This window comes from Dryobates pubescens, chromosome 13 (assembly GCF_014839835.1).
Source record: "Dryobates pubescens isolate bDryPub1 chromosome 13, bDryPub1.pri, whole genome shotgun sequence".
NCBI lineage: Eukaryota > Metazoa > Chordata > Aves > Piciformes > Picidae > Dryobates > Dryobates pubescens.
The window spans coordinates 12,188,439-12,208,355 of NC_071624.1; the positions used below are offsets into that span (position 1 = coordinate 12,188,439).

The 19,917-nt window shown below is 41.8% G+C and overlaps 1 protein-coding gene across 1 annotated transcript; it reads left to right on the top strand.

Moving 5' to 3' along the window:
- Nucleotides 1–715: 715 nt before the first annotated feature.
- FETUB (fetuin B) lies at nucleotides 716–12,858 on the top strand. The gene is made up of 7 exons (XM_009903600.2): nucleotides 716–984; nucleotides 5,272–5,382; nucleotides 8,195–8,282; nucleotides 9,509–9,675; nucleotides 10,558–10,671; nucleotides 11,869–11,958; nucleotides 12,448–12,858. Exons 1-7 carry the CDS (start codon nucleotides 766–768, stop codon nucleotides 12,856–12,858), a joined length of 1,200 nt encoding a protein of 399 aa, XP_009901902.2. The 5' UTR covers nucleotides 716–765.
- Nucleotides 12,859–19,917: the final 7,059 nt, after the last annotated feature.

A 19,917-nucleotide genomic window follows, 5' to 3' on the forward strand; every position in this document is an offset into this window, starting at 1 on the left:
CCAAATAAATGCAATGGAATTTCTGCTTAACAGCAGACACCATGGTGAAATCGTTATTTCTTTACTTTTTCTTGTTATCATGTTATCTAAGAGTACTTAACATTTATCCAGAAGCTTCCTGTCTGGACATGAGACTGCCTTTTGCTGGCTTAGCCTGGGCTAAGAGTTAGGTATCCAGCTGAGTGAAAATGCTCAAAGAATGAATCCAAACCAAGCTTTCTACTCCAACCAAACTGACTGCATGTAACAGAGAGTCAGTCTGTTTGTTTACAATTAGCATTTAACAGATACAAAACCCATTTAACTTTGTGGCCCTTATCCAGTTGCCCTTCAAATTACCAAGACATTTGTCATTGTTTCATTTTGAAGAACTGGATCAGTAACAGAACAGAGCTGCAGCCAGACATGTCCAGCACATGAGTGAGTTTAAGCAATTCTGTTCCTTAAGAAAACAGCTCTGTGTCTATTCTTCTTCCTTGCAATGAGGTTAAAGTTATATGATCTGCCCAGTCAAGTCTGAATTGGAGATGTAAAGCCAGAAGGAGAAAGTGCTCTTTGACCTCAGAGAGAGCAACAGCACTTTTGTAAGACTATATAATCATTGACTTAGTGTTTGCTGTTGCAGCTGTCGATTTAAAGGTGATGGTCAGTATCAAATAAAGAGTGGACACAGCTCATAAAGAGGCAGAGCTCCATTACTGAAGTCTGCTGTTTTGCACGGGTCAGTCCCTCCATACTGATTTACCATTCTGGTCGCTAAGCAGGATGTTTTCATTTGTTTCAGTGCTCCTCGGTGTACAGGCACTTTGGTCCTGTGGTGCCTCTCCTACCAGACAATCCCCAACAGCATTGCTCTCCCCAAGTTGTGATGACATTACAGTAGAGGAGGCTGCCGATCTAGCTCTTCGCCAGATCAATGCTGACCGAGAGGAGGGCTACATACTCAGGCTGTACCGAGTTTTCAGTGCCCAAGAACATCCTCAGGTAAGTTACCTGCTTATGCTGTATCCGCTTCCCCCACGAAGAGCCCTGTGTCCATCACTCTTCCTTAGCGTTATCTGTGTGAGCTGAGAAATATTTCAAAAGGCAAATGTAAAGTTGCATTCACAGGACTCCAGAGGCCATGTCAACTTTATACACAGATGACTAGAAGCAGTTTCATCACCACTGTGGGCAATTAGAGAGCAAATCTCAGTCACGATTCTCTGCTGCCTGCCCCTGGAATAGCTCCAGGCATCAGTTCAAATTTGGTATGAAACACCACTACTCTGATTTAATTTCATTTTACACCTTCCTCCCACTGCCTTGAGCAGTTGGAGTGCAAAGGCTATTAAGTTATCCTGTGTTTCTCACAAAAAGATGTAAGCACTAACAGGTGTAAATACATCCAGCTTGGGACCAGGGAATTCCTTCACAGACCTCTAAATGATGACTCATTCTCCAGAAGAAATCTGAAGCCAGTTCAAGTGCACAAATTACACTGAAAAAAAAACCTATGGAATATAACTCTCATATCCTCAAGTATCTTATTTCTCTGTGTGTGCTTAATTTATTACTATTAAATGTTACAATAGCTGACTCTGCTAGCACTAGCCAGGGACAACCAGAAATGAGTGCTTGAGGCCCACAACACATAAGGCACTGTGGAAGCACACTCCTAACATAACCTGCTTGCTCACTTCCCATAATCCTACCTGAAAGGCTGATTTCTGAACCCTTAATGAAAATCAGTCTCATTGCCAGATGTTTAAAGATCTGTACTGGCAAAGATATGACACTACTTCCTGCTGCTCTCACAAGGACATAGTTCCTCCAAACATGTTGTGTTCTCCAGCAATCTGAGGTCTCGCAACTAAAGATGCACTCTGCTGGACTTTGCACTATGTTCTCTACATGGCTTTGCTCAGGTGACAGGATGTGTCCACCAGATAACTGGATCAGGTCTCCTGAGAATTTTTTTCTACATGAGATGCCTCTGAGCTGGTGCACAAGTCATATCAGCAATCATAGAGCCCCTGTCCTGGGGCTATTTCCTACTGACAATAATTAGAGCATCCCTATGACCACCATAGAGTGCGGCATGCTGTAAACCACTTTATTTTTCTGCTTCTCCTTTCTCCTAAGTATGTATCAGCACAGGAGAATTTTGGTCCTTGTTTGTGATTTGGTCAGTCACTTAATTCCCTAAGTACTTTACTTCCTGCCTCAGGACATACTTTGCTTTTTGTGAATTTAGGGAGTTGATTTATTTTTATTCTTTTTTTTTTTTTTGTAGCTAATATTGTTTCTCCTGCAAATAAGGTATTCCATGACACTGTAATAGCAAACCAGCCCATCTAAGCCCCTTGTCACATTTTCCCTGCTGCTGGGACCTAGTACACAAGCATCTGTCAGCTATGTCAGCGATGTTTATGGACAGTAGCAGCCTTCTGCAACCTTCTATTCCCCTCAAGAAAATAAAATCTTTTTTGCCTTTTTTTTAAAAACCAGCCAGTCATCCTTCCTCTCTTTTTTTTTTTTTTACTCAATACTCAGGATAAAAACACTTTCAAAGTTACTTCAAATTCAAACCTGCCCTTAAGCAACCTGTGGTTCAGTTTTGCTCTAATTGAAACTAATGAGCCATCTGCTACTAACTTACATGCAAGTAGGACAGAGCCTTTCTTTCATACAAGAGGCTCATGATTAATTTCACTGACAGGCACTTAACCAAAATTACAAAACATGGCCAAATATTCAATTTCTTCCCCTTGCACCAGGTCACCCTGTCACAAAGGTGATGCTGCATTGCCACCACATCTCTTCTGGCTCCCCAGGCTCCCCGGTACTCATTGTAGCAGCAATCCTAGATCAGCAGTGCTGAGGAAGGGATCTTTTTGGCAATGCATAAAAGATAGAAGTTCTTATTCAATCCTAAGCAGATATCAAAAAGCCTTTGCATAATGGTCTTTTAATGAAAATTAAAATAAGGATGATGAAACCTTCAGAGATCTGCTGAGCTCTGAATAAACCCCAAATTACCTTTTCCCCAGTGGAGGATGATACATACAGAAGCAGGTAGACAAAAAGATGTGTAGATTTTATAATAACCTCATCTGCGTGTTAGAGCTGATATTATACAAGAGAGCTACAGGCAACAGGAAATAGAGCCTGGTCCACCGTGGTTGCATTTAATATTTCAAGATACCAAGCTTTACAATCAGCCTTCATGATTCAGCTGAATAACCCCATCTAACATCAAATACATTTGATTATAAGAACATTTCTTTAATGAGATATGAGCATGCTTTTGCTTCTAGATTACCTGAAGAGCTGACTCGAAAGCTCAAGTCACCGATCTCAACTTTGGGACTCCTTCAAGATGCACATTTTCTTTGGGTATCACTGGTTCAAGCAGGACAAGTCTTGCTAATGTTTTTTTGCTCATAGAGGATGTATTTAAAGATACAAGCTTGTACCAAGTGCTGCACTAAGTTTACAACAACTGGCAATTGCTCTTTGACAAGTCTTACTTTCTGTTTACTGATTTAATCCATATTAGCTCTCATAATAAAGAATGGTATCATCATGGTATTAGGTACCTTGTGAGAGAACAGAGAATTATGATCAGTTCCTTCCCCAGAAGGAAGTATGCAGCCAGGTGTGGGGATGCTGCCATGCCATTGTATGCAGTGATGCTTCACTCTTTGTCAAACCAGCTTTTGATCTTTTCACAAGCTTCCATATGACACTTAGAATTAAACCTCAGGATTAGTGTAGCAAACCTTTGAGAGTTCAGTGCAAGGCATTAGTTCTTAGAATACTTTGGGGAAAAAAAGGAGGATATTAATATATTTTTAAATGGTAAAAAGCATGATAATTGCATATTACTTAGAGACAAAACTAAACAAAATGATCTTATATTTATTCTCTATTTAGTTTTCTCTTTTATATTTAAAGGGTCTGGGTTTATAGTTACAAGTACATACAGAAGAGCTCACATAGAATCACCACCTCAGTCTCTTTCCAGAGGTCTCTGTATACTGTGTGGCCAGAATCATCTGCATCACTCAGTCTCCTCAAACCTCAAGAAAGATACCTCTTACTGTTTTCTCAAACAGTATAAAACAAAAAAAAGACAGCAGTGCTCTAGCCTTTAGATGCCCTATTGACTGATCTTCAGTTGCTGTTAGACAGAAATCAAAACTGAAGTCAAAATTACACAGATACTGGCCCTAGACTTCTACAAGAGTCTTGCCCCATAAAGTGTTGTGGTTGTTTTTTCCCCATAAATCAGTGGGGAATAAATCAGTGGGGAAATCAGCTAGGAATAAATGAATGAATACTGCTCTCATTCAGTTTTGTTTTTTTCTCCCTTTTCAGTAAAAACATAATCCCAGTCCAAACATCTAAATTCTTCAGGATGTATAAAAGACAGCTGTTCTCTTTCCAGCTTTCCACTACAGAAAATAAAATATGATCCTAATACACTATATCCCTATATATATGTGTGTGTGTGTGTGTATATATATATCCCTATATATATCTGTGTATATATATATACACACAGAGAGAGCTATACTTGCATTCTTTCCCTGCCCCTCTCACATAAAAACACGTGTGCCCACAAGTTGAGCCCTAACTCCTATGTGCACCTGTGCTGCACTGAACTGAATAAAGGTTTCTGGATTTAAGCACAGGCTCAGAAATCAAGCACTGGTCTGAAACTTTAAGTGCATCAAAGACATCCATGTGGATATGTGAGGTCTCTCATAGCACATTCTGGTATGAGAGAATATTTGTCTGTATGAATGCAGTCATTGCCTCTTTATGGCGAGTGTAAAGCATCCATGCTTGAAGAAGACACACTCCAAGAAGGAGACACACTCCAAGAAGGAGTACCTGCTGGAATATTCTGTGTTAGCAATGTTTTATTACTTGTGGTATTTATTGTCTCTTTCTTACTGAAGGCAAAACCCCCTCCACCTTTCAAATCTAACCATAAAACACAGCTGATGATTAAAAACATCACTAGGTTTAGTCCTTATTCTTGGGTTCCAGCTGGTAGCAGAATCAGAATGGTAAGGCTGACTCCAAAAGGCTTCAATTAAAGCTGGCTAGACATATGACCAATCCTGTCTGAAGAGCACCTGTCCCACAGAATGTTCAGTTTGGGGGATATCTATGTATATACCACATGTGTCTTCTGCATTGCTCCATCTCTTCCTTTTTATGTGTCCCCACATTGTTCTATACAAAACTGGGATATGATCCTCTTTTATTTATTTTCAGGAGATCACTGGTTCTGTCTTCTATCTCATCTTGGATGTAGTAGATACCGAGTGCCATGTACTCAGCAGAAAGCTGTGGAAGAACTGTAAGGCCAGAGTACCTCATTCAACTGTAAGGATATTATTTTCTAATTGAATCTGAAGTATGCCCATAGAATCATAGAAATGTCAGGGTTGGAAGGGTCCTCAAGGATCACCCAGTTCCAAACCCCCTGCCATGGGCAGTGACACCTCACACTAGATCAGGTTGCTCAGAACCCCATCCAGTCTGGCCTTAAAAGCTTCCAGGGATGGGGCCTCTACTGCCTCCCTGGGCAACCTGTTTCAGTGTTTCACTACCCACATGGTGAAGAACTGTCTTCTAACATCCAATCTGAATCTACCTTTCTCTAGCATGGATCCATTCCCTCTAGTCCTATCACTAGATGACATCCTAAAGAGACCCTCACCAACTTTCTTGTAGGCTGCTTTAAGACACTGGAAGGCCCCAGTAAGGTCTCCTCAGAGTCTTCTCCTCTCCAGTCTGAATAGCCCCAACTCTCAGTCTGTCTCCACAGGAGTGGTGCTCCAGGCCCCTGACCATCCTCATGGCCCTTCTCTGATCACATTCCAGCACATCCAGATCTTTACTGTAATAGGGGCTCCAGAACTGGACACAGTATGATACGTTACTCAGGTAGTACAGAAGACAGCAAAATCCCTGCATATGTATTTTTAATAGGCAGCAGAGCTTAGAAGAAATCAAACCCCATTTTTTAAAGCTCCATAATTTTTCTCTGTACTTTCTAATCAGTTTCTAGACTGGTAAGATTTATAGTAAAAATGAAAAATTGAAAGATTTTTTCCTTTTGACCAAAGCTATTAAGCAGCCATAGCCAAATAGCTATGCTAGGGCACTATTTAGAATAAATGGTTTACTTTTTATAGCAACCCTGTAAGAGTTTATTTTAAAGACCGTCTGTCAAGAAGGGAATAAAAAGAATCTCCATTTTATATAACATGCAATTTTGGGGTGAGTTTAATTCCACTTTCATCCTGACAACTTTGCAAAAATGGCACTGAAAGAGGAGGGGGGGGGGGGGGGGGGGAAAAAGGAAAAAAAAGATCAGTAAGATAAGCTGCAAAGACAGAAAGTGATCTAAGACTGTTACTACTGTGTCCAGTTCTGGGCCCCTCAGTTTAAGAAGGACATTGAGACACTTGAACGTGTCCAGAGAAGAGCAACGAGGCTGGTGAGAGGCCTTGAACACAAGCCCTGTGAAGAGAGGCTGAGGGAGCTGGGATTGTTTAGCCTGGAGAAGAGGAGGCTCAGGGGAGACCTTATTGCTGTCTACAACTACCTGAAGGGTGGTTGTAGCCAGGACGGAGTTGGTCTCTTCTCTCAAGCAACCAGCACCAGTTTAGACTCGAGGTGAGGACAAAGTTCTTCACAGAGAGAGTCATTCGTCATTGGAATGGGCTGCCCAGGGAGGTGGTGGAGTCACCATCCCTGGAGGTGTTCAAGAGGGGATTGGATGTGGCACTTGGTGCCATGGTCTAGTCATGGGGTCTGTGGTGACAGCTTGGACTTGATGATCTTTGAGGTCTCTTCCAACCTTGGTGATTCTGTGATTCTGTGTGATACAGGTGACCAAAATTATTCTGAACCAGTGAAAAAAAACAAACCCTTATGAAACATAGAATGATGAGAAAGAAGCTTCATGTGGAAAATAATAGTAAAAAAAAGATTAATTCCTCTGTGCTGCTTCTTAGGTCAATCATTTTGAATTGAAAACAAAAATAAAAAAATTCTGTTCATTTCTGCCTTCAGCAGGAAAATGATGCAAAGAATACATTGTTGATATGGCTTCTGTGCAGTCAATAAAGCTATGGCCTAGAGGCCTCGATCATACATGTGGCAATATTTAAGACGCACTCAGGGAATGTATATGCAACTTTCAAACACAAACTCACAATGGATATTAAGAGACCAGTATTTTTTTTCTGCCATAAAGTCAGAGTGTCTTTGTGTGCAAGGGTGCCACAAAACTGATTTAGGGCCTTTCCTACCACTCTCCTTCCTTACTATTGACACAGGGAGAAGATGGAAGAGAGGTGACTGGATCCAGACACTCTGAGCTGATCGCCAGGTTTCAGCTCTCTGGGTTACAGTCATAGATCCAGCTCCTGGGGAATGAGGGGGCGGGCGTGGGCAGGGAAAGCAAATTGTGACACTTGAGCACTACTCAGGTGCCAGAAGTACCTTGTATAAGCTATCCTGCAGACAAGTACTGACCCTGTGTAGCTCAGAATTACACCAGAGGAAGATCTAGGCTTGTATTTCTAAAGGAGATATTTAGAAATGTACTTCACTGCTATCTGAGTATACACACAGCTTTTTTTCTTGAAAAGCATTTCATGATGCAAATAGAAAATGAGCTACTCATTGACTAGGGTACTAGATAATCACAGAATCATAGAATGGTTTGTGTTGGAAGGGACCTTAAGGAATATCTCCAAACTCCCTTGCCATGGGCAGGGACACCTTCCACTAGTTCAGGTTGCTCAAGGCCCTGTCCAACCTGGCCTTGACCACCTCCAGGGAGGGGGCATCTACAACTTCTTTGGGCAACCTGTTCCAGTGTCTCATCATCCTCACTGCAAAGAACTTCTCCCTAATATCCAGTCTAAATCTAACCTCTTTCAGCTTAAAGCCATTGCTCCTCATCCTATCACTACAACCCCTTGTACAAAGTCCTCCCCCAACTTTCTTGTAGGCCCCCTCAGGTACTAGGTGGTCATTATAAGATTTCCCATGAGACTGACCTTCTCCAGGCTGAACAGCCACAACTCTCTTAGCCTGTCCTCATAGGGGAGGAGCTCCAGCCCTCTGATCATGCAAAAGGTACAATATTAATTGTTTGAAAATGTTTCTGTTATTTTAGGTTTATGGTCAATGCAAAGCAATCATCTACATTAATCAGGCAAGAAATATTGCTCATCTGAATAATTATGAGTGCACTTTACAACCAGGTATGCCTTCATTTAACATACTCATTTTAAAAGAGAACTTGACAAATATTCTTTGCCACACACCATTACTTTACATTTTAGTTGTCATTATGGCCCCACAGCATGTGCATTAGTTTTCAGCTGCCCTAATTTTCTCAAGTCAGTGATTATAAGGCCAGTATGGTCAAAGCACTGCAGTAATAACTGTTTTCATCTTTGAGACACCCAGCAGAGCCTCTATATGGGCCTTTACCCTTGTCATGACCTAGTATCCCGAGCCAGCTCTGGGCAGCATGAGAGGTCATGCTGGGATTCAAAAATTCCCTTGGAGCAAATTAAAGGGAACTGACAACAAACAGCTGATGAGGTTGATTTGCTAGAGCCAAGGAAAACTCTCGGCAAAGACGCTTGGTTGGACAGGAGCAGAGGGAAAATGGGAAGAGAAAGGAGAGGGAAAGAGAGAGAGAGTGGGAGAGAAAAGAAGATATCACCACTCCTTGGATCTAGCAACGATTTCACAGGGACAGTCTAGGTTCTTGATGGTGGGTGCACATTCCAACAGTGTCTTCTGTGATAACCCTGGAAGTTGCAGTCCTTTTATACCTTTTTGGTGGTGGTGGTACGTGAGAAGGCTGCTGTGTGTCTCTCCAAATCACAAAGAGAGGTGTGCACCTGTGCACTGCATCCACCACCACCCCCACCCCCGAAATGCCATGTGTGTCACATGGTGCTGTTACACATGCTTTTAAAGAGGGAATTCCCACCTCTGCAGGAATTCTCTCTTTTCATTGTTAAGACAGCAGCTCTCCTCGGGAGATATCAAAGCCATCACCCTATCTATTCATGACCAGGTGTGTCACATCTTGTTTAAGACAACAGAGTCATAAAGGGCTATCAACCCTGCCCTGCTACAGTCATTGTTTTGAGACAATAGAGGACTGGGCTGTCACAACCCTCTGGTCCAAAAAGCATTTCAATGCATTTTTGAAAGGTGAGTAACATCAGCAAGACCTACTTGTCGGTAGGCTGAGCTTCTTTCTGCAGTGTTTCTGCTTCCACTGCAACATTTTTTGTGGGTCTGCAAATTCATAAAGATCCAAAGCCTCTGAGTGAAGCAAACCACATCTTGTTATTCCAGGGGACTGGAGGACAAGTGGATAGGGTTAGGGGTATATATGTATTTACAGTGAGCTACACTATTAGCCTGCTCACTTTCTCTAATGACATTGTTTTGTTTGAATAAAAAGTTCCACCCAGATATATCTGGAAAACATGTCCTGACTGCCCAGTTGATGACAATCCAAATCAGCCCAAATATTTGGAAACTGCTGTTAAAAGCCTTGCCAAGTTCAATGAAGAGAGTGAACAAACTCATTATTTCTCTGTCCTCAATGTCACAAGAGCTTCAATGCAGGTAAGCCAAGGCTCATCTGACTTGCTTTAGCCCTCAAGTATAGATCCACTTGTTAACAACTTTGCATGATTTGTTGTATCTTACTGATTGTTTAGAATTTGCATCTGTGTAGTACAGAGAATACTTCTCCTGGGAAATTAGGATGTGCATTGATCTAAGACTCTGATTCTACTTGTTGCAAAAGAAAGGCTTTATGCAAAACTCCAGACAGATTTACATTCTAAAATTGAGGGAATCTTCACTGTGAGCTCTTTTCTTCTACCACCACCATGAATTAGTGATTCCCTAAGAGAAAGTATTTAATCAAGCACAGTCATCCTTTCCAACACATGCCTGTAATGAGTTTAAAACTAATTTTAGACTAACAGAGAGTTAATGATCACTGGCTAAATCCTGTTTGTCTACCACAGTAATATCTGGTCTTTCTAAAATTCATTACCTATAGCTAACAAGGTAGTTTTCACTCTTCACCTCAAACTGTTAGATACTGCTACAATGCCATATTTCATTGCTCCCATTTCCCAAATCTGAGGTACTTGCACTTCAGAAATTGAAAAAGTGATCTTGTTCATAAAAGCAGCCAGAAACCATGGAGAAAGCCCTGATGAGGCTCTTTGGATGTTCTATGTGGATGCTAACTTATTACAAAACCCCAACTCATTTCAACTATAGCTAATCCACGAGTTACTAAGATTGTGCATTTGTAAGAGATAAAAAAAATTAACCAGGCAATAAAGCTGCACTGGCCAAAAAAATCATTCCATTTGAATGCAACTAACAGGAATGCTGCAACTGTAACCTGCTCCTTCCACACTTAGTAGGATTCTTCCTTCTTCCTGACACATGCACAAGGTCTAATTGTCATTGGTCTCCCATTAACAGTGGGTCGTTGGTCCTGCATATTTTGTGGAGTTTTTAATTCAGGAGACATCCTGCTCCAAAAGTGACAAGACTGCTGACATCTCCAAGTGCAAGCCACTTCCACCAGAACAAGCTGTAAGTGCATTTCCTTGTATAAACACCTATCTTTCAGAAACTAGGGTTCCTCAGTGAATATTAGCTTATCCCTTTGATTCTTTGTGGACAAGAATCAAAGCCCACAGGAATCTTTTTATGGGTTGTACTGCTACACTGTCTTGGCAATGCATAAACTGCTTAGAATAAGTATTTCAGTAAAAGGTCTGAATTCTCACCTAAGAAGTCCATGAGCAAAGAAAACAGAAAGAAAAAAAACAAAAGATCCAGAAAAAGGTGGGGTTGCCATTGCCTCACAAAACAGACTCATTCTTGCAAGTAAACAGACATAGACAATTAATCACAATCAACTCATAAATAATATATTCATACTACAATCAAGTCAGGTAAGGAAAACATTTAGGAACTAAATTAAAAATTATAAAAGAAACGAGGCATAACGCCAGGAGATAACATTTCAAATCCCATCTTAACTTAGATCCAAGCCCTGTTACCTACAGCTCAGTAAAGCCACTACTATTAGAAGCAATGTTTTTTTCATAGCTTCCTTCACTAGTATGGTATGAGATTGGTTTTGCCTGAAAAAATTTGTATTAGGTTCTATTAAGGGGGCCTACAAGAAAGGCTGGGGAGGGACTTCTCAGGATCTCAGGCAGTGATAGGACTAGGGGGAATGGAATGAAGCTGGAGGTGACGAGATTCAGACTGGATGTGAGGAAGAGGTTCTTCACCGTGAGAGTGATGAAGCTTGAGGCCCCATCCCTGGAGGTGGTTAAGACCAGGCTGGATGAGGCTCTGGCCAGCCTGATCTAGTGTGAGGTGTCCCTGCCCATGGCAGGGGGGTTGGAACTAGATGATCCTTGTGGTCCCTTCCAACCCTGACTGATTCTATGATTCTATTCTGCAACTTGACTGCATGGGGATATTCTGCTGCAGCAGAACTCAAGTGTGCTGTTGTAATTTGGCCTTAGGTTGCCACCTCATTTTTACTGTCGTGTTACCTAGCTCTCTTTTACTAATGTTAAGCCTTTTTCAAAATGCTGCCTGCCTTTGTAAGCTTGCCAATCCCAAAAGAAAAGTTGGCCCAAGCTGCTTATCCCTACAAATACATGCAGAAGCTGTAACTATTCTGCCTTTTCATAATCACTTATTTTACAAGATAAGAGCTAAGTATTAGTGCTACAATGTGAAAAAAATGCTTACATTTTCTTCTTCCAGCAAATAGGCTTCTGCAAAGGCTCTGTAGTAAACAGTCACATGGAACATCAGCAGTTTGTCTCAATATCCTGTGAAATCTACAGTCTGCAGGTAATTCTCAATCTGGTCTTGATATTGCAAGAGTAACCCTCCTTTACAATCCAAGAATTGAACTCTTGAAAGCCCAGCCACTCTTAAGTTTTCTTATTCACAAAGATATGGGTTTTCAAGAAAGTGATAAGGTCAAATCAGGAAGAAATTTCTCTTGTGACAAAAGAGACTGTTGCTAGGTGAGTAAAAAGGCAATAGACTAAGTTGAGAGTCAATCATACAGAATGTGTTCAGAAAGCTTTACAAAGATACTGTAAATAACAAATGGAATGCAAGAAGCAATAACTGTGCAGTTACCCAAGTTTTATGCACCCACCTCCCCTGGCATAAGATGTAGTTCCATATGTCTATCCATTGAGCTTCTGTTCTGCAGCTGGTCTTTGCAGACTGAAACTGCAGCAGATCCTTAGTGTGAAGGGTGACCTTGCTCATATCTGAAAGAATTTGGAACAGCTTCAATGTAGGTAATGCTTATTGTCTGTTATTTAGGATCCTGCCACTGAAGAGCAAGATAATCAGACATCTGGAGAACCCAGCCAGACTCATCAACAATCTTCCCCTTCAGAAGCCAATCCTTTCTCCCCATATCTAGAAAAGACAACGGGCTCAGTTAATATGCTACCCCCTTCAACTGAGGACATTTCTTTCCACCAACTGCCAGAAAGTCATCACACACATAAAGATGGAAAGCCAGTTCCACCTGAGGCTGTAGGATCTAAGCCCAGTGTTGATGAAGAGAAGTCTCAAGTAGACAAACCAGACTTGACCAAACCACTCACTGGACCAGTTATTCTCCCTTTTCCTGGAGAACTTTCTTTATCAGACTCATGTCCAGGAGAAGCAAAGGAGCCAAAGGCCATCCTTGAGCCTTTGATGCCTAAAAAGCCCACTAGAGCCTAGTCAGCATTCAACCACCTCTACGTGTGACAAAATAATGGCCAAAACGGCAATTTGTGCAACATCTTTAAATGAACAAACTGCTTATTGCAGTCTTCATCTTTGGAGTTCTTCATTTTTTAAGAAAACACAAAAAAGAAATTTAACTGAGGCATTTTCCAACAAAATAAGCTGGCTTTTAGTTTTATTAATTAATGTTAATTAAAATTAAATTCTAACTTCATTTTAATTCCTCCCACCAGTAAGAGCTTGAAGGAAAGGTAACTGTGGATGATGAAAGAACCTGCAGGGCTGACACTGCTCAAAGGCATCAGAAAAAAAAATCCACAGTAGTAGAAGTCTGCCAGGATACAGTATGGGATGGCTGTTCCTACACAGGTCAACATCTGACAGGGCCAGGCATGATAGCCAGGCTGGCAGGTCAGGGGCCTGTCCCATGGTACCTGAGCAAAGCAAGTAGGGCAGATCCAGGGATGGTCTGGTTACAGGGGGAGGCCAGATCACCACATAAGTTCATGGGCAGTGAGGCACTTCTGAGATCAAGCCAGCTACATGAGTTTTCAAGTCAGAATCAGACAGCCCAGTGGTCTCCAAGAAGTGCACAGTGATGAGGCAGGTCTGAGATCAGGCCAGGAAGACAGGCTGCAGGTCTGAACCTGTGTCCGGATCAACGGGGTCTGTGGCCCAGCACAGGCACAGCTGCAATATACCAGGAGGTCCTGTGGGATGTGGGCCTGAGTTGGATGGGACCTGCCCAGATGGTGGCCTGGGAGCCTGTTTCCAAGATCACCAAAGAGAAGGCTAACAAACCCCAGCTGTGCTGCCAGTTGGCCCAGAGACCCCCCAGCAGCCAAGCCTCCAGGGGTGTATCCCCTTGCAGAGCCATACCTTGGGTCATGGTATATAAGTAGAGAAGGTAACAGTTCCAGACGTTGGTGGGTTTTAGAATTTTATGGCTTAACTTCTTTCTTACAATGTGATGAGTTGAGGCTTTTTTTTTTTTTTTTTTAATTTCCCATGGAAGATCTCCAGAAAGATTTTTTTTTTCCTAATACGTTATACCCTCACTTAAAGAAAGTGAAAATGAATATTGAGAAACCTCTGCACATAATTCTGGCTGGTGGAGAATCAAGCCCAAGCTATTCAGGTTCTTATGCTTTCCTGACCCTGTGCAGGAAAAATGATGATTTACAAAATCAGCTTAATTCTTTCTTGAGATAGGTCATATTAACTGCCTTATAATAAAAACCACAGGGACACTCCACAGCCTGTAGCTAGGAAAAATCAATTTCACTGTAGCCAGACATAGCAAATGCACTGACAATAACAAATATAAATAAATGAGAAGACAAGAAGAATAAAAAGGCTGTAACATGGGAAAGAAATGTTGTTTGTGGCCAGGAGTGCCCTGGTATTTGCAATAATTATGGGACTCATATAGCACCACAGAGCCTTGCTCTAGTTGCTACCAGATCTGTAAAATAATTTGTTCAAAACAAAAATCAATAAAATATTACTGTTTCTGAAGCTTTTATGCTGCTGAATCATCCCTAGAGGTGCTGGGTAATTTCTCCATTCAAAAAAGCTTTTCAACAAAAAATTATGGTCTTGTTAAAGTACCCTGACATTCTGCAATTTGATGAAAATGTAGTATTTTATTATTATAAATAAAACAGAAATAAAAGTATTATTTTCCTTTGAGTGGAGACAAAACAATCCTTAAATATTGTACAGAGCAATGTTCATAACAAACATGTTTGGGTTTTCAGTTTTCAAAACTCTTAAACCTCACAAATGTAATTAAAATAAGCCAAAAAATTGCCGTGTGAAAACATAAACTGAGCCAAAAAAAAAATGTTTCCTTTTCAATTCCACATCGTGAGAAATTTCAGCAGGCTTGGGTTTCATTCATTGCAGGGTAGAAAACAAGTCAAAATCAGGTAGTTCTCCAAAAATGATAAAATCCAATTTCTACCCAGTTCTTATTGCAGTAGGAGCTCTAGGCTGTGTCAGCATCCCCCTTTTTATCAAGTCATCAAATTACAGCATCTTGCTCTTCCCTCGGGAAGTCTCACCTTTGCCAGCTCAGATTTCCCTAACACAACCAGTGTGTTGCACCTCCCTGCAGAGGGAACTGCCAAAATCAGGGCTACCAGGTGTCACTCCATGCCCTCAAGCAGGGCCCAGTGGTTGGCACCAGTGAGTCAGAAGACAAAAGCATTTGGGCAACAGCCTGTCACACTTCAATGATTTTCAAAACACCTTTTTTGCCCCTCTTTCCAGTTAATCTCTGTATTTCACTATTTTAGAAAGTTATTTTATTAACTGTGTGTTGATTGTAATCACACTCTGCCTCCATCAGTTTGATGATACTACTGAGATTTATATCACCATGTAACCAGATTCTTCCTCAAAAGCAGGGCTGGAGAAGAAATCACCTTCATTAGCTGCTAACCACACCTAGGAATACCCCATTTCAGCTAGTTCTCTTTCTTGACTATGGCCCATGACAATAGCAAACTGAACAGCAACAGCAGCAGGTGAGGATAAATGGAGTGGAGTTGGTGTGAACACAAACAGATGGAGTGTAAAGGGAACATCTGAAAGTCTGGAGCATTCTTTGAGCATTCAGTTTGGATACTGTGCAGCCTGTTCGGCAGGCAGGGCTCAGAAATGACGTTTGGATCAGGATTTTCTCTAGCTCAGATCTGAGATTTGGATTCAAACACTTCTATGATTAAAAAATGAATAGGAGGAGGGGTGGGGGGGATGTAACTAAGCAGTAACTGTACCTACAGTGCAGACCTGCAAGCACCAGTGGTCAGTGCAGATTCATGGGCATTTCTTCTCTTTGCTGTGGCCACTCCAGCACAGCAATTCCCATGCCCAGCTTTCAGTGTCACCTAGACCGCCGTTTTCCATAACAGGCCTGGTGCTAATGGCCAATACTTAACTGTGCAAGCACAAGTAGGAGACTGAAGATGTACCTCTTCTGTGTTTCCTTTGTTCTCAGGACATACCTGGGTAATGATGCACTCCCAGATGGAGTTGATATCATTAGCAGCTGGTAATGTTTAGTCCTCACTACATCACATCCTGCTGCTGATTCAGCAGATTTATGCCAGTGTGCGAGCGGGCCAGCACTGCAGCTTTCTCTTTCCAGCACGCCCACATGGAACAGATAAGGGCACAGGACACAATGCACCTAGTCTCCAAGCACTGACTCTGTGTGACAGCCGGATCTGCAGCAAACCCCCTCAAAAACATACCCAGATTGTGCTGAACCTCTCCATCCTCTAGCCTGGTCTCTCACTATCTAGCCAAATGGTGCAAAAGAGCTGGCAGTAACACACCCTATGTACCTGCAGTCACACCCCAAATGCTAAGTGCTGCTGCTTCTCCTTGTTCAGCAGAGAATGGATTTTGGCATACCATTCCCAATGCACTTAGCAATTTTTGTTTCACACTTTTCACACACCAATTTTTTTCAACACTTGCTGATCTTATGGTATTATATCAGTCATTATTAACTTGCTATATGAGCAAAGTCCAGCTAAAATCTGGTTTGATGTTTATTTCAGCAAACATGCCAGTTTCACACGGCTTTCTTCAGGCTCAGATAAGGAATGGTCAGTGACCTCCAGGACTGTTAATTTTTTTACCAGACATTATCAAGCCTTTATCTCTGAGGTGAGGCATCAGGAATGCAAATGAAAAAAAAAAAAAAAAAAAGGGGGGGGGGGGCACAGTATTATGGAAAGGTTACAGAAGAAGATATGTTGGCATATTTATGCATCCATTAGCTAAGCACTTGTTGAGATTGTTCAGCTACCTTTCTCCTACACTCGGCCAATCAAAAAGGTTTTTTTAAGGTAAGGCCCAGCCATCAAAGCTCTCTCTCAAGATGGGTTTAGAAATCAAGGTATTTGTAAAAGAAGCTAATTACAAATTCTATTTGTCTGGCTTCAGACCCTGTCTCTTGTACACACTTCACGGATAAATACTTTTTTCCTGCACCTCTGAGATGATACACGTTAAGCAGCTGCATCCAGAATATATGCATGTACTATTTTGATTTCAAAGGTAGATTTTAAACCTCTCCCACTAGATATAAATACAGAATCACAGAATCACCAAGGTTGGAAGAGACCTCAAAGATCATCAAGTCCAACCCGTCACCACAGACGTCATGACTAAACCATGGCACCATCAGCAATCACAACAGTTGCCAAGACTTTCCTTATGCTAGCCTAGTACAACGTAAAAGCTTAACTTTTAAGAACAGTAAAATGCCACAAGCCCTGAAAAAGTAAAATCCCTTGGAAGTTCCTCTGACCCCATTCTTAAAATCAAATTCTTAACCCCACTTTCCTCTCCAGGATCACAAGCCCCTTAGCAAATGGGTCAGTCTTGCACGGTATCTTTACGGTCATCAACTTACAATTAGGGTCATTTTTTTATAGAAAGTAATTTGCAGCCAAAGACACTGAGGACAAGACAGGGAACAGTGACACCCTTTTTAGTCCCTGCATCAGTTCTTGAGGCCGCCTAAGCGGTAAGACTGCAGTAACTACATTGTTAACCTGCTCAGTTGACAGCTGACCTCCCCCCATATAACTTCGGAACTTAAGGTCTGTTAGAATGAAATTTGATAGGCAAAGTGATGAAGCTTCTCAAAGTTTGCTAAAAAACAGGTGACTGGTAAAGAAAAATAAGCTGCAGGCAGGGAGGTGAAGCTATTGCTGCAGCTGCTGCTTTTACGACCATAGCTGAAGCAAATTTGTACAACATTGCATTTGCATCAGGGGCATCTTGTTTACAGCTAGCAGATAAAAATGAGACATGAATAAACACATAACACATTTACATGTATTTCCATCACACTTGGGGGAGTTTCTGTTAGATGCAGAGATACCTCCAAAACTGGAAAACCTTTTTTGCATCAAGGTGTCACTCTAGTATGAAGCTATGAGGCACCACAGACTGAAAAAAAAAGGAAAGAGAAGCTAGCCAAGAATTCAGATATAAATAAGTGGAGCCACACATGTTTTTGTTAGCTGTACTTTTCCTTAGGAGCAGAAACAGCTGCAGAGCAGCACAGGCTATGAGACTGCTTGCTAAGGTCTACCTGCATAATTGACTAAGCAGTGTGGTTTGATAATCCTAGCCTGTGAGCGAAGTGCTGCAGCAGAAGGCAGAGAACAGTCAGTGAACATAACAGTTGCCCTTCCAAAATATGAGATATCTGTAAGTAGTAATGACTATACTACAGGAAAGGCATAATTGGCTGTTGCATATTTTCACCTGTGTTTGTCAGCTCTCTTCCTCCACCTCTGCCCTGGCTCCCTAGAATAAAGCTGTATTTATTAAGCATTTATCCCCATTATGCTGCTTTTCAAGTGGGGGAGATAAGCCTCTAAAAAGGTTCTCCCAGATTTCTGGAGAGAAGTTTAGGATGGATGTTGAATACTAACTCCTTAAAGTTTGAATCTGGATCACCTCTTACTGTTTCAGGTCAAGGTTTGGTATGAGCCGTTGAGATACACAAATTTTTGACAACTACCCAAGGGAGATGCCACGTTTAGACAAATATTCACAGTCCTGACAGCAATCTGTTTATAGAAATAGCTTCATTATAACAACACACAAAACTTACAAGCAATACATATAAAACCAAAACAAGTATTAGAAAAATCTATCAAACTGTATGAGAAGTTATAAAAACACATTATCCTGACTCAAGTACAACAAATATTTAATTAACTGCTCTGTCTGTGCCTGGAGCGCTTGTCCGTGCTGCACTTCATTAATAATAGAGTCTGAGCTTCATTTTCCACATAAACCCCAAAGACAATACTCTCTGCAGTGGGAACAGAATCTCACTTTTACTTCTGCAGCCAGTTTTGCAGTAATTGTACATTTTCTGCTGTTTATTCCATTATAAATTACTTCATCTGATGCTTTTCTTCCCTATGACTGCCCACTTCAAAAATTAAGCGCCATTGTAAGTGATGAACATGGGTGTAATTTGGAACATAGCAATGATGTCAATATTATTTTTAACTGATGAGACAGATTTCTAATGTCTTTGATTATATACACAACATTTATTTCAGTGCTTTTTTCAGTCTTCCAGAAGAAATTCTGAATTACTGTAACGAATCATTATAGAAACACAGCACAAAACCCCCACATGCCTTACTGCGTACGAAGGGTGGTTCATGCCAGTATTCATCTCTCACAGTGCCAAAAGACAATTCTGGTTAGGAGAAACGTATGTCCTGCCCCCCTTTCTGCAAACCATTGCCTTTGTACTTTTCCAGCACCCAGAATCATTGTACTAGGGATTTTAAAGAGTACTCACTGCTCACTCCTTCCAGTACCCACCAAAGGACCTGCTTGCCCATGAACTTTCCTAAGGCATTCTAACCCTGCTGATACTGTCTGCTTCCACATTTTTCTGCAGCCACAAGTTCCAGCAGCTGACTATCCACCATGCAGAGTAGGCCATTTAAAATGGATTCACATTACGTTTTGAGTGCTTGGGGCAGGAGTTGATCTGCTGGAGAGCAGAGAGGCTCTGCAGAGGGACCTCAACAGGCTGGACAGATGGGCAGAGGCCAACAGCATGAGATTTAACACATCCAAGTGCCGGGTTCTGCACATTGGCCACAGCAACCCCATGCAGAGCTACAGGCTGGGGTCAGAGTGGCTGGAGAGCAGCCAAACAGAAAGGGACCTGGACGTGCTGATTGACAGCTGCCTAAACATGAGCCAGCAGTGTGCCCAGATGGCCAAGAAGGCCAATGGCATCCTGGCCCGCATTAAGAATAGTGTGGCCAGCAGGAGCAGGGAGGTCATTCTGCCCCTGTACACTGCACTGGTTAGGCCGCACCTCGAGTACTGTGTCCAGTTCTGGACCCCTCAGTTTAGGAAAGATGTTGACTTGCTGGAACAAGTCCAGAGAAGAGCAATGAAGTTGGTGAAGGGTTTGGAACACAAGCCCTATGAGGAGAGGCTGTGTGAGCTGGGGTTGCTTAGCCTGGAGAAGAGGAGACTCAG

Excerpts from the sequence above, each read along its gene's own strand:
- FETUB (XM_009903600.2), top strand. The coding sequence starts at position 766 with ATGTTTTCATTTGTTTCAGTGCTCCTCGGTGTACAGGCACTTTGGTCC. Across the intron at positions 9,676-10,557 it reads TCACAAGAGCTTCAATGCAG|TGGGTCGTTGGTCCTGCATA; the intron begins GTAAGCCAAGGC and ends TCCCATTAACAG. Across the intron at positions 11,959-12,447 it reads GTGAAATCTACAGTCTGCAG|GATCCTGCCACTGAAGAGCA; the intron begins GTAATTCTCAAT and ends TCTGTTATTTAG.